This window comes from Leptinotarsa decemlineata, unplaced genomic scaffold, assembly GCF_025532065.1.
Source record: "Leptinotarsa decemlineata unplaced genomic scaffold, Ldec_3_MD MMD2_P_RNA_scaffold_5, whole genome shotgun sequence".
In the NCBI taxonomy this organism is placed as follows: domain Eukaryota; kingdom Metazoa; phylum Arthropoda; class Insecta; order Coleoptera; family Chrysomelidae; genus Leptinotarsa; species Leptinotarsa decemlineata.
Genome location: NW_027412532.1, coordinates 16,163,491 through 16,176,148, shown reverse-complemented (window position 1 = coordinate 16,176,148; position 12,658 = coordinate 16,163,491). Strand labels below are relative to the sequence as shown.

At 33.3% G+C, this 12,658-nt stretch overlaps 1 protein-coding gene across 1 annotated transcript in view; it reads left to right on the top strand.

Moving 5' to 3' along the window:
- LOC111502818 (uncharacterized) overlaps nucleotides 1–12,658 on the top strand; it is a 151,864-nt gene that overhangs the window by 85,780 nt on the left and 53,426 nt on the right. Inside the window, 1 exon segment of the mRNA XM_074169642.1 lies at nucleotides 1,194–1,442. Within this exon segment, the coding sequence (XP_074025743.1) occupies nucleotides 1,194–1,442 (249 nt within the window).

Genomic DNA, 12,658 nt, shown 5'->3' with positions numbered 1-12,658 from the left:
TGGTACGAAACCCATGATTTATATTAGGTACTTTAGGTTTGTTCTGGTTCTACGAAATTCAGATTCTAGGACGTCAGGATCATGCGCAGTTGATATAGAGCGTTCTGGTTTATTGAAGATAAGTTCGGATTGATGAATTCTCTGTTTCGGTTTCGACTACGAAATGATCCTAAACTGTCTTGAACCGTCCCGAATCGTTCTTGCTCTCGAGGCTGAACTGTTGAGAACTGGCGCCGTTGCTCATGCGCATTCATGTGGAAATTTGTTTGGGCTATTTTCTAGAATATTTTTAATTTATTTGCTTCAAATAATTGATGATTGAGGTTAGATAACATTTGAACTGACTACAAGGAAACGCTACATAACAAAATTGACATGATCAACAGTATTTTCTCGTCTTCATCTCTTCATATATACGATGGGTGGCACAGTGGTCTCCCCAAAATGTGTTCTGGTTTAACCAAGTGTCCGAGACTATAGGTTTGTTCTGGTTCTAACATCCGAAACTGTTTGGAAACAACGCAAGACATGATGCGTACAAGCAAAAAATCTAAAATAGTTCAAAATAGTCTCGGACACTATTATTGCATATTGGCATTGTCAAATGCTCATGCATTTGACTATTAGCCAACACGTTCTTTTGATATCTCCACAATGTCAGCTAACTTCCGCAACTTTACTTTTCAATCATTCAAAATGATTTTGTATTTTTTTTTCTCCTGTTACCGCCTCATTTGGACGTCCACTGTATTCTGCATCATCGGTGTCTCTACGACCACGTTTGAAATCAGAAAACCAACGTTTAATTGTTGTTTCTTATAACACTTTTCAAACCATTGCTTCACTTAAACGGTGTGTTTTTCTCATCAAGAAGCAGGGTAAAATTAAAACACGAATTTTTGTATCCATTGTTTTGAAAATAACAAAACTAGTATCACTGTTACCACAATAACTCATAAACTTATGAGTGGACTTTCATGAAATTTCAGTTAGTACTAACCTTCTTTTGAAGGTTAGTACTAACTGAAAATGCGGTGAATGCAAGATATGCACCATCTATGTGTTAGTTCCGAGACTTTTCAGCCCATGTTGTAAACATGGATAGACAAACGGATCAGTCCATTTATAATTTGAGACGATTATCTATGATCCCTACAATAGCACCTATTTTATTGTGGACTATATTTTTTCAGCCGCTTCTTATAGAGGTCCGGGCGAGGACGAGGAACCAGATCGCTATGAAGCCCGGATAGCATTCACGGGCAATTCCAGAGTCCTGGGTCCAGCCTGTATAGTTGTCGGATTCTTCATGCTATTGGCTGGTTGTATACTGTGTGTCTTGACGCGAAGAGCACGAAGAAGGGAACAGACAATCGGATTTCACTGTCCACTTCATGGGGACTTTTATCCTCTTAGTCCTATTACTAGTTCAAAAACTTTAGGTGAGTAAATGCTGTTTGAAATATGATTAGTATCAATTGGGGTGTCCCGGTAGATTCCAATAAAATTTTTCTATGAATTGTCAAGATCGTTACTCAGGAAGTGGCTTTGATATATTCCTCAAGTATCAAACTTGTGAAATTTGTGTTTCCCTTTTCAACACGCTTTTATTAGCTTCACATGTATGTATGTATGTATGTTTATTTGTTTGTAACTCTCAAGCTCGAGATCTGTATTTGATATATCGACATTATTGCTTGACCTATTCGCGGGCAGATGGCGCTGTACGTAACCTCCTTGATATAATTCGAACTCACTTTACATATATTTCTTCATTTGGAAAAAGTATTTTTTTATTAACACGCGCGCTTGCTGCCTTATTTGTAACCCTCCTTTGCGCGCCTGCTGCCTTGGGCTTGGTAGCTGATTTTCAGGCTCACTCTCCGGAATCGGAAAATATCAATAGTCATTTTTCTAAACAATGTTCGACTGATTGATCCCAAAGTTTATATAAAATAAATAAAGTTTAAAAAGACTAAAAACTCGCTTTTAGAGCATACGAAACTAAAAAATGAAAAATAAATATAGTTTAAAAAACTAAAAATCACGCTTTTAAAGAACATCAAACTAAAAAGTTAAAAATATTTTTTTTAAATAAGCGTAAAACAATAACGTACGAAAAATACTAGTATTATTGTGAAAAAAGCGTGGGTGGTTTGTGCCATATTTATTGTATATCAAGCGCCCGTTGCTTTTTTCACAATAATACTAGTATTGTTCGTTCGTTATTGTATTAAGCTTAAAAAATATCTTTAACTTTTTAGTTCGATGTTCTTTAAAAGCGTGTTTTTTAGTTTTTTAAAACTATATTCATTTTATTTTTCTGTTTCGTATGCTATGAAAGCGTGTTTTTTTAATCTTTTTAAACTATATTAATTTAAATTACTATTTCATAACGAGAATAGATCCGTTTGATAATTCATTTTCATATATGGTCATAATAATTTGTTTTATTAAAAGTTAGCATTCATATATTTCAGAATTTCATACTCATTGTTTTTTTTGTGTTGAATATCTTTTCGTTTCCAACGGTATCATTCAAATATTTCATTATTTTGAAAATTACATTATTATTTAATTTTTTATATTTTCTCTTCTCGTAGAAATTCCAATCTGTTGACACGTTTTTAGAACCTGTAATATTCACCAATGATGTGTTTCAGGCTCAGAATTTGAACATTTTTCGACAAGTTTGATATTGTCGAAGTAAGTATATAATTCCATATGTAACACATATTGTGAATTTTTGTCTGAAAAATAATATTTTTCCCACGGTATGGAAGGAAGCAATTGTAAAAGTTGTTCCAAAAAAAAATAATCCATCAGAATACAAAGACATACGCGCCATTAGTTTATTACCAACTTTGTCAAAAGTTCTTGAAAGAGCTATTGAAGTTCAGTTGGAAGAACACTTTGACAATTTCTCTATACTTCCAATAACTCAATCCGGATTTCGTAAAGGACATAGTTGTACAACTGCTTTGTTGCATATAGTGGACGATATTATAAGAGCACGTGACGAAAAAATAATACAGTATTGGTACTTTTTGATTTTAGTAGAGCGTTCGATACTATTAACTTCGATTTAATGTTATTAATTCTTGGCTATATAGGACTCTCTAAAAATGCTATATCACTAATCAGATCGTATCTCACCAACCGTCAACAAAAGGTTACCATAGAAGGAAACATAGAAGTTGATATGTGGAGTGCCACAGGGCTCTATTTTGGGACCCCTTTTGTTTGCTATCTACACATCTCAACTTGCAAAATGTTTAAAATTTTGTAATATACATTTGTATGCCGACGATACCCAGATGTATTATAGCTTCTCACCTGAAATGATTGATAATGCGTGTACTCAAATCAATAGTGACTTAAAATTATTTGTGAAAAATGCTGCTTAAATATAAATTGTAGTAAATCCAATGTTATTGTTTTCGGACCAAAAGGCCCTAGAAATGATATATGCAAATCTGTGAAAGTAGTAGTGAATGATCATGTACTTGGAGTTGTCCCAAAAGCCAAAAGCCTGGGCATCATTTTAGATAAGGACTTGACATTCGAAAGCCAGGTTAATCAGTTTATTAGGCGTGCATATTATTCGCTCAAAATTATATATGGACACCGAAATTTCCTACCCATGAAGGTGGAGGCGAATTTGTGCGAATCATTAATTTTATCTATATTCAATTATGCTGATGTTTTGTATGGTCCATGTTTAACCAACCAATTCAAGAAAAAAATACAAAAAGTTCAGAATTCCTGCCTACGAATAATTTTTGGTATAAGAAGAAGAGAAAGAATATCACATAAACTGAAGGATACCGGCTGGTTAAATATGAACGACAGGAGAGTGTTACATGCTGCAACTTTGTTTCACAAAATAATTAATAGTAAAGTGCCGTCTTACTTACACCACAAAATCACTTTTACAACTAATGTGCATAATATTAATGTAAGGTATAAAGGCCGCCTAACTCCGCCATCCTTTCGCACAGAGTTCTTTAGAAGGAGTTTCAGCTACCAGATCTGTGCAATTTATAATGACATTCCCGAGCCCATGAAACGAGATGACTTCAATCATTTCAATATCAATTTCAAACGATTCTTATTATCTTCAAACTATTAATGACCCAAACCTATTACAAATCTATAAATAGTCATAATATTTTAAGATATTTAAAAATTCTTTTTGTTTATTCCTTTGCGTATTAGGCGACATTTTTGAGGTTAAGTGGAAGAGCAATTGAATAAATCATGTAAATTGAACTTCGCCTTTTGTCTTCTTATAATAAATGAACTGTACATGATTAATTTGATTTGAATGTATTAGAAGATAATAAAGGCGATATTATTATTATTATTATTATTATTATTATTAAGATGATTTCAAACTTATTATGGATATTGCTACAATGCTAATTTGAAATACAGTGCTATATTTTGATCTTAAAGAAATGATGGACAAGTAGAAAGCTAAAATTTTTTTCCCAAAAAATATTCCCTTCTGAAAATATACCCTTTTCAACTCAAACAAGATTTATATAGCTGGGTTTAAATCAAATAAACGAACGAATGTCATTCCGTACCATCATCGATGACACGAGTAGATTTAACTCATTCGTGACATGAAGTTGTGATTTCATGAATGAATTGAGTGCTTCATTTGACGATGTTATCCAGATTAATGCTGAAGAGGCAATAAGACAAGTGTCTTATTCCAAAACATCGGATGTCCGCCATTGAGAATGACAATGTTTTATCTAAGTGAAATTCCACCTCTTTCACACACTATATTGAAAATGATATCTGATTCAATTCCATAAAGAATGTTTGGAGTACAAACTGAATAGAAAAATAGTATATTGTACAATAAGTGAGAAAATTACATATTTCTCACGAGCGCAGCAAATCAACCAAGTGAGAAATATGTCATCCTCTCACGCATTTATCTTAGTGTACTTTTTCTACAGTTGCGTTGTTTTCAAGTATTGAAAATCAAAATACAATAATAATACTTGTATGTCATTAACTCATTTTTATATTTTATTTAAAATAGTAATCAACAGTTATATTTTAACAATTTTGTAAAGTAATTCCTGGTAGGCTGTTTTGTTTCAACATGTCGAAGTTGCATTGTTGCGTTCAGGTTCTAATGGCGCTGGAGGCTGAATGGATTCTACTTTACTTTTTGAAATTTTCATTTTGTTAGCTATGGAGTTGCCGTTATGAGATTCAGCAACATTGCTGGATTTCCAACCCCCATGGCGTTTTAAAGTTAAAAGATCTGCCCCTGCATTAACTAAAATAGTCGCAGATGACCTTCGGAAACAGTGGCCAGTATATAATTCAGGGTTCGGTAATTGCAAAAATTTCGCTTTTTCTTTCGCCATGGTGCCAAATTTATTCATCCCCACAGGCTGTTTCGTAAATTTGGTATTTTTTTAATTTGAAAAAAACTTGTTTCATTTGTGCATGGTCGAAGCTTCACATATTTTTTGTAAATTTGGTAGAATTCTCCTGTGACTGTGAAATTTCTCGGAACCTTGGTTCCTTGGTTTTAGTATCGGGTAATTTTATTAAAAGGGCCGAATTAAGATCTTCCATGTCATCAATTTTTAATTTTAGAAGTTCATCACAACGGCATGCCCCTGTAAGGCCTGAAATCAAAACCAAACATCCATTTTTCGATAACAATTTAAAAATTTTCAATTCATACCTTTATCAGCAAATCCTTTTCATCAAGAGTATCTTTTAAAAATTGTTGAATTTCTTCAGAAGTTAATGTTTTTGACTGTTTTGAAGCATATTTTTCAGATTTGCGTTTTGAAAATGCACGTAGTTTTACGTATTTTGATATATCAACACAGTTTTCAATAATTAAGGTATTCCTCAGCATCGAGTACTGAGACCATAATGTTAATGGTTTCAATCTTCTTGACAACTCTTCAAAATAAACAAACAAAGTATTTTCCGAAGAAGAATTTATCTTAACTTTCATTTTCCAGTCCATAAAGTTTTCTTAAGCGATTTCATTTTTTTCTCTTGATGTGCTTGATTGCAAACATCTATTGCTTTCTGAACAATTTCTGGAGTGTTATTTTCCAACTCTAAATCTTCGTATTCCATTATGTATATTTGATAAATCTGAACTGTTTATACTATAACAATTAACAATACTATTTTCGTTGGGTAAGTTGACAGCAATTATTATGCAGTGCTTCGGTTTTGTTGTTATGAAAACGTCGACAATGGGATACTTGGATATTGCACGCGAATCGTTGCCGTAGCGTTGTCAACATGGAGAATGTGTCATATCAATCTGACATGTAACAATTCATGATTCATGACTGACTTGGGTTATGGTGATAACAGTGAGAAATTATTTCTCACGGTAATGACGGATATTTCTCACTGCGTGAGAAATCTTTCCATTTTTATGTATGAAAGCGATGAGAGAAGTGGCACATTGTATAGCATCTGTAGAAAAAATATTTTTTTATTATTCAGTGTTCATATTTGAGAAGTTGTTTCGAAAATATTTTTTCTTTTATGTAGTTCAATATTCACATGAAAGTATTTTGTTTAAAAGTGGTTGACAATGTTTCGTGGTGAATTTTAGTAGTTCGAACTTTCATTGTCTAATATGATATAATATGATTTGAAATCTCTGAAAAAACAAATAAAATTATTTTCAGCTATTCATTTTACTTTTTAACTTTATATGTTCTTTCAGAGATTTCAAATCATATCATACCATATTAGACAATGGAAGTTCGAGCTAGCAAAACTTACGAAAGTAGTTGTTTCGAGAGGGCTTTTTTTTCCAGTTTGTGTCTGGAAGGTCCTTTTTTTTTGTGAAATGATGAAGAAGTAGAAAGCCAAAATCTTTGTTTCCATAAAAAATTGTTGTGGAAAAAATTCACGAAAAATTAAACCAACTTTTATGGTATCCAATAATTACGATCTATTCAGCTTTCATTGAAGGAATTTTTCACAAATTCATTCATTTCAAATTGTACATATCCTGGAAGACAACTTGCACCTTATCAAATAGTTGAAGAATCCCAATTTGTAACTTGAAATTCCAGATAGTCCAAAGTCTATTAAATCTTTTACCGAAAATTCCAATCTGCAATCCTCATTGTTGAAGTAGGTATGACCTTTTGGTAAGATTTCGCAAAAACAATAATTGTTGTAGGTATGTCACGATTTGATGTGAAATTTTTCAATCTAATTCTCTGATATAAATTCTTCACAAGTCTCATCGTGTTGCGATGATATAAAAATTAAATGTTTGTAACTGAGAGAAAAAGCCAAAAAAAAGCCAAAACAGATGTTGAAAATGAACGATAAATTTACTTTTTTTAACCTCAAATATAATTTTTCACACAATCATAGGAAGGTCGAAATCCCTCAGTTTCTCCTACTATAATTTATTCGAATTGCACAAATTACAAATAATTGAGACTTCCCTTTCAACTAGCACTGTTTTTATGCTTCAGCCTACGACGGATTAACAATGTAAACACAAATTAACATTCTCCTGGAATTTTCCTATTGAAGACTTGATTAATTTGGTAGTCGGATTAGCCAGGGAACTTGTAATAAAGAATAAAATGCTGTAAAATGAACGACGGCATTTGTTTCATCAAACTGATGTTCAGCTTGTACTTTTCTTCAATTGTACAGAAAAAGGAATGAGTATTGAAAAGTAGAACTGGAACCTCTTGCATTGACTTATCTCCTGAAGACGCCAACTTGATTAAGGAAAAGCACGTCGAGAAAAATGTTGCAGGTGTTTAGAGAAAGTGCTTGTTTTTGAAGTCTCTTAAAAACTTCTGTACCAACATTATCTTAGCATCATTTTAACTAGGTGTTTTCTCACCAAGTTCTACAAATATGTTGTTTGATCACTTTCCTGAGTTTGTCTTCTGAACTATAGAAAAATGTAACGCCAATTTTCAACAGAAGTCAAAATAAGTCTGATGACTGTATCAAGGAGATTAATACTTATAAAAAAATAAATATTTCGAAATGCAATCTTGAAATTTCTCAACGTTGCAACAGCAAGATCTTTTGAATTCTTGCCGAGAAACGGCTATTCCCTGGCTAATACCATGATGGACATTGAATAATATTCAACAAATATGGACACTTCCCCTTGGTGAGATATTTCTGCAGTGACTAAGGTAACGCAAAACTGCTTTCGACGTAATCCTCTTAATGAGGTCATTTGAAAACTATTGAAAGTGATAACCTTCTCCGATGAGTCCAATCTATAAAAATAATTATGGTAGCTGCAGTTGCTATCAAACCCAGCCTCAACTTTCTTTTATATTTCTGTAACAACAGATAAGTTGATTCATATTCTGCATCATATTCTGGCTCTTACTATCCCAGAATCGTTACTGCAGCAAATCCTGTCAATTTTTAATAATCCGTTGACTTTCATTCCCGATTGATTGATAACTTGTATTTTTTTTTTTTTTTCGAAATGGACTTGTTGTCTAGGAGAAACACCAAAAATCTCACTTCACGTTCAAATATTATCGATCCATTCTCAAAATATCAAGTGGTTAAAATTTCACTCGAAAAATTGATCACAACTGTATGCGAATACAGTATCATACAATATCATACAGTACATTTTGGAAAATTATTTTTACGCCTAATGCTTCATTTCAATTTTCCCCAAATCAACTCTATGGGATTGAAAACACAAAAATAGAGGGGATACTTTTTCAAATGTTTTGTCTGTAAAACTTCAAGTAGTTGGTTTTTGGTATAGTTATTTTCAAAATACAAATTGTTATCCATTAAAAAACTTTGTATTTCATCTTTCCTCGAATTGTTATTTGGTACTCTGATGAGCTGTCGCGAATGATAGGAAGCGTTGTCAAGAAATATTACACTATTCGCATCCACATTTGATATCAATGTGTTTTCAAACCATTTTTCGAAAATATTAGATTTCGTGTTCTTATAATAGTATTGCAGTCCTCAAGGTTTTTCTACATAATTTCAAAGAATTCGGAACCCATCATTTACTTCCTCCGCAATGCACAATGATTAGTCGCGATCTTTTGTTTGCAGTCATGTTAGGCGTACACATTCTCGAACCATCAGTTCACCTTTTCGTAACTGTGTTGTGAGTATCATACCAAGTTGCGTCCAAATAGAAAATTTGCTGGTATTCTTGTCTATATTTGGTTATTTGTTCTAAGTATTTGTTATACAAATCCACTATTCTTCTGCTGTTTGTTTATTATTTCAAATCTAAATCCTAGTTTCTTTATCCAATTCTGAAGAATATTGTCACAGCAGCTCACGTTATGGCCGGAAGTTTTCAATTTCTCCCTTATGATTTCAGTTGTCGGAATCTCATTGCTTTTATAACAGTCGTATATTGTTTTTTCAATGATTTTATAGATGAACATCTAAAGGTTTTGGTAATCCTGCATCACATGCCGTCTTGCATTCATAAGGTTAGTTTTACGTTCAGTTGAGGAAGGAATTTCGATCAAATCTGATGTTGATTGTATTAGTTTGTTTCCCTGGAAACCAAACTTGAGATATAGATCCTTATATACATTGAAACATACTCTCTGTGTTTCAATATTCAAATGAATCCAAATCTTATTCACTGATATCTCTTTTTTACATTGTTCACCATCGCTATTGAAATCACTACAATGGAAAAAGTCTGCGTTATTACTATCAGTACTTGTCCAAAGACGCCACATTTTAAACAGATAACAAAAGTTTTAAATAATTTGAATAGGATGGCGACCGTTGAATATGATTTTGATTGTCAAGTTGGCGGGAATTCGATCAAAATGTTGAAGAAAACCAATTTCTAAATTGTCGACGTTTCGAAACTTTATTGTTTCATTTTCAGGAATCTGAAGTATAAGAACAAGACATACATATTGAAATGGAAATTTACAAAGCAGTTCCGTCAGAAACAAAATTAGGTACCTAATATAACAATCGTTAAAAAATAATAAACGTTTCGAACACTTTACAAAAAAACAACGTTGATGAGTACTTACTTTCCGAGTTGAAGGGTGAAAGTGAATAATTTCGACACAAAATATAAATACGTACACAGGTTCCTGAAATACGTTGACACAGACACGAAGGGATTAACAATCTGAACTGTGTCTAAATTGTTCTTTATAATTCAAAAAAAGCCCATGAAAGAAATGAAAATTGTATTTAAAAAAAGCAGTCGGTTAATGATTCCAAAGTTAGTTATTGTTTGATTTTTTCTGTTAGACTGAAATATGAGGTGTGTAAGTTTTCAATATCAGACCTTTTGTTAACGCATTTTGTTCCATGTTCCATAACGAAACGTCGACAATTTAGAAATTGGTTTTCTTCAACATTTTGACCGAATTCCCGCCAACTTGACAATCAAAAGTTTTAAATAATAATAACTGCACCAATATCGAATTTTAACACTCAAATCGCGATCAGTTTCTGAACTGAACACGACGGCGGTAACCAAGGCTGCATTCCCCGATTTCTATTCGTCACCGTAACATGACTTTAAATTTAATTTTATGACTCTTCTGCCAATCATAGAACTCTGTTAGTAAAAATTATTTAATACGAACTGCCAAGTCTACAGTCCATGTAGACTAGTTTGCTGCCGGTTCATTTTTATGTATTGGTTATTTGGCCTTTTGAGAGTGGAGACAACTTTAAGAGTGCACAAAATCGTTTACTTCGACTATACAGAACGAAGATTTGAATTGAAAAATATGGGATCATCTGAAGAGGCTTCTTCAACAGTTTGAGTTTAATTTTTGTATCAATTTTTACAATTAACTAAATAATTTTAACTTTCAATATTTCACGTTCTGAAAAAACAAATTAGGTTATGAATAGGTACACTGATCTGTTACTTGATGAAACTTAATGACACATTTCATGATGGTAATTATAAAATTTTCACACACCCTTCATTATCAAAGTCGACACGGTTTCTATTACAAGTTCGTAATATAAATAATATAATTAGTCTTTTGACACGCACTCTGAATCACGACATATGATTCTATTTATGTGAGGAGTTAGCGAACCATTTTGAATAATCATATCCGCTCAATCATTATTGAATACTGCGGGTGGTCATTCGTACACGTTTTAGGTTTTCGTAGTTACCACTCTGAAAAAAAATTTAGAGATATCGAGAAAATTACTTCCATCGAAATAAACTCAATAGTTTGGCTTGAACAACCAGAAATATTTAAGTTGATAGTTATTTGAATGATTTATCATAAACTTTCCATGATCGTATAAACAGGGTATTTTCATGAATGGACTTGAAATATAATTCCAACAGAAGATGAATTGCAACCAAAGACTGAAAATATCAAAACACTTACACAAAACCCAATTACAGTTTTTGTGCTAATCGCTATAGTGTGCTATAGTGGTTTGAAATGAAGAAATGAAAAAAACATTTTTTTTTTCGAAAACTTGAATATACCCAACATTTTTTAATCTCAAAAGTTTCTGTAGAAAAGTTAAACGCTTTTTTTGTTAATTGAATTATTATTCGACTTGGAAAAATTTGTCGACGAAAGACAAATTGTACTCATAATTGAGTAACATAATGTTACGAATACAATACGCATATATATAGACGGCTCAAAAATCAAAGAAGGCTCAGGATGTGGAGTTTACTCCAGATCACTAAGTCTAAGTATTAAGTTGGGAATGGGAAAAATACCAGGGTGGTTCAAACAGAACTGGCTGGTATCTCAGTCGCCACAAAAGAAATAACCAGGCGAGCAATTTCTGGCAAAAATATAACTATCTGCACTGATATCAGACAAGCCTTGAACAGCCCAGGGCTAGTACTAGAGTGCCACCAAGACTTAGCGAAAGCCTCGGTAGATAATAAAATCATCCTGAGGTGGGTTAAAGGGCACGACAGGAGTAAAGGTAATCGCATTGCCGACTCTTTAGCCAAGGAAGCGGCTGGACTAAGAATTTTAGCCAAACGTCACACCCATGCTCAATCCCTAAAGAGATGGTATGGAATCAAGGGATGCAGTCTTGCCAGGATACCCTGGACGACCCTGGAAAGCTGGTGCCGAAGAAATATCTGGCGATGACCAGGAAAAACCTACGCTTAACAGTAGGATTTATGACTGGCCACTGTCAACTAAAGAAACACCTCCATATTATGGGGTTAGTGGACAAATCTCTATGCAGGATGTGTGATGAAACTGTCAGACATTTCTCCGGAGTCCGGAGTTATCGCCAATAAGAGAGTGTGTGTTCGGCAAATCTTGGCCTACACCTGCCAATATAAAGGAGATGTCTCCTAGTGACCTGTTCACTTTCGTGAAAAGGACAGAATGGACGATGACCTAGGAGGACACTTCCTCGGGAGAATGTACAATGGGTCACATGCGGCCTAAGTACTGTGGGCCTATACTCACCGTCCCTACTCTACAGATACAGATTATTCGTCTTGGAAAAATTTGTCAACGAAAGACAAATTGTACTCATAATTGAGAAACCTAATACTGTTTTATTCTCTTGTCGAGACAAGAAAATACCTTCTGTCGTCTTGTTTTGACTACCCAAGAAAAAATTTTTTTCTTCTATAGACTTCATTAGTTGAATGATAACT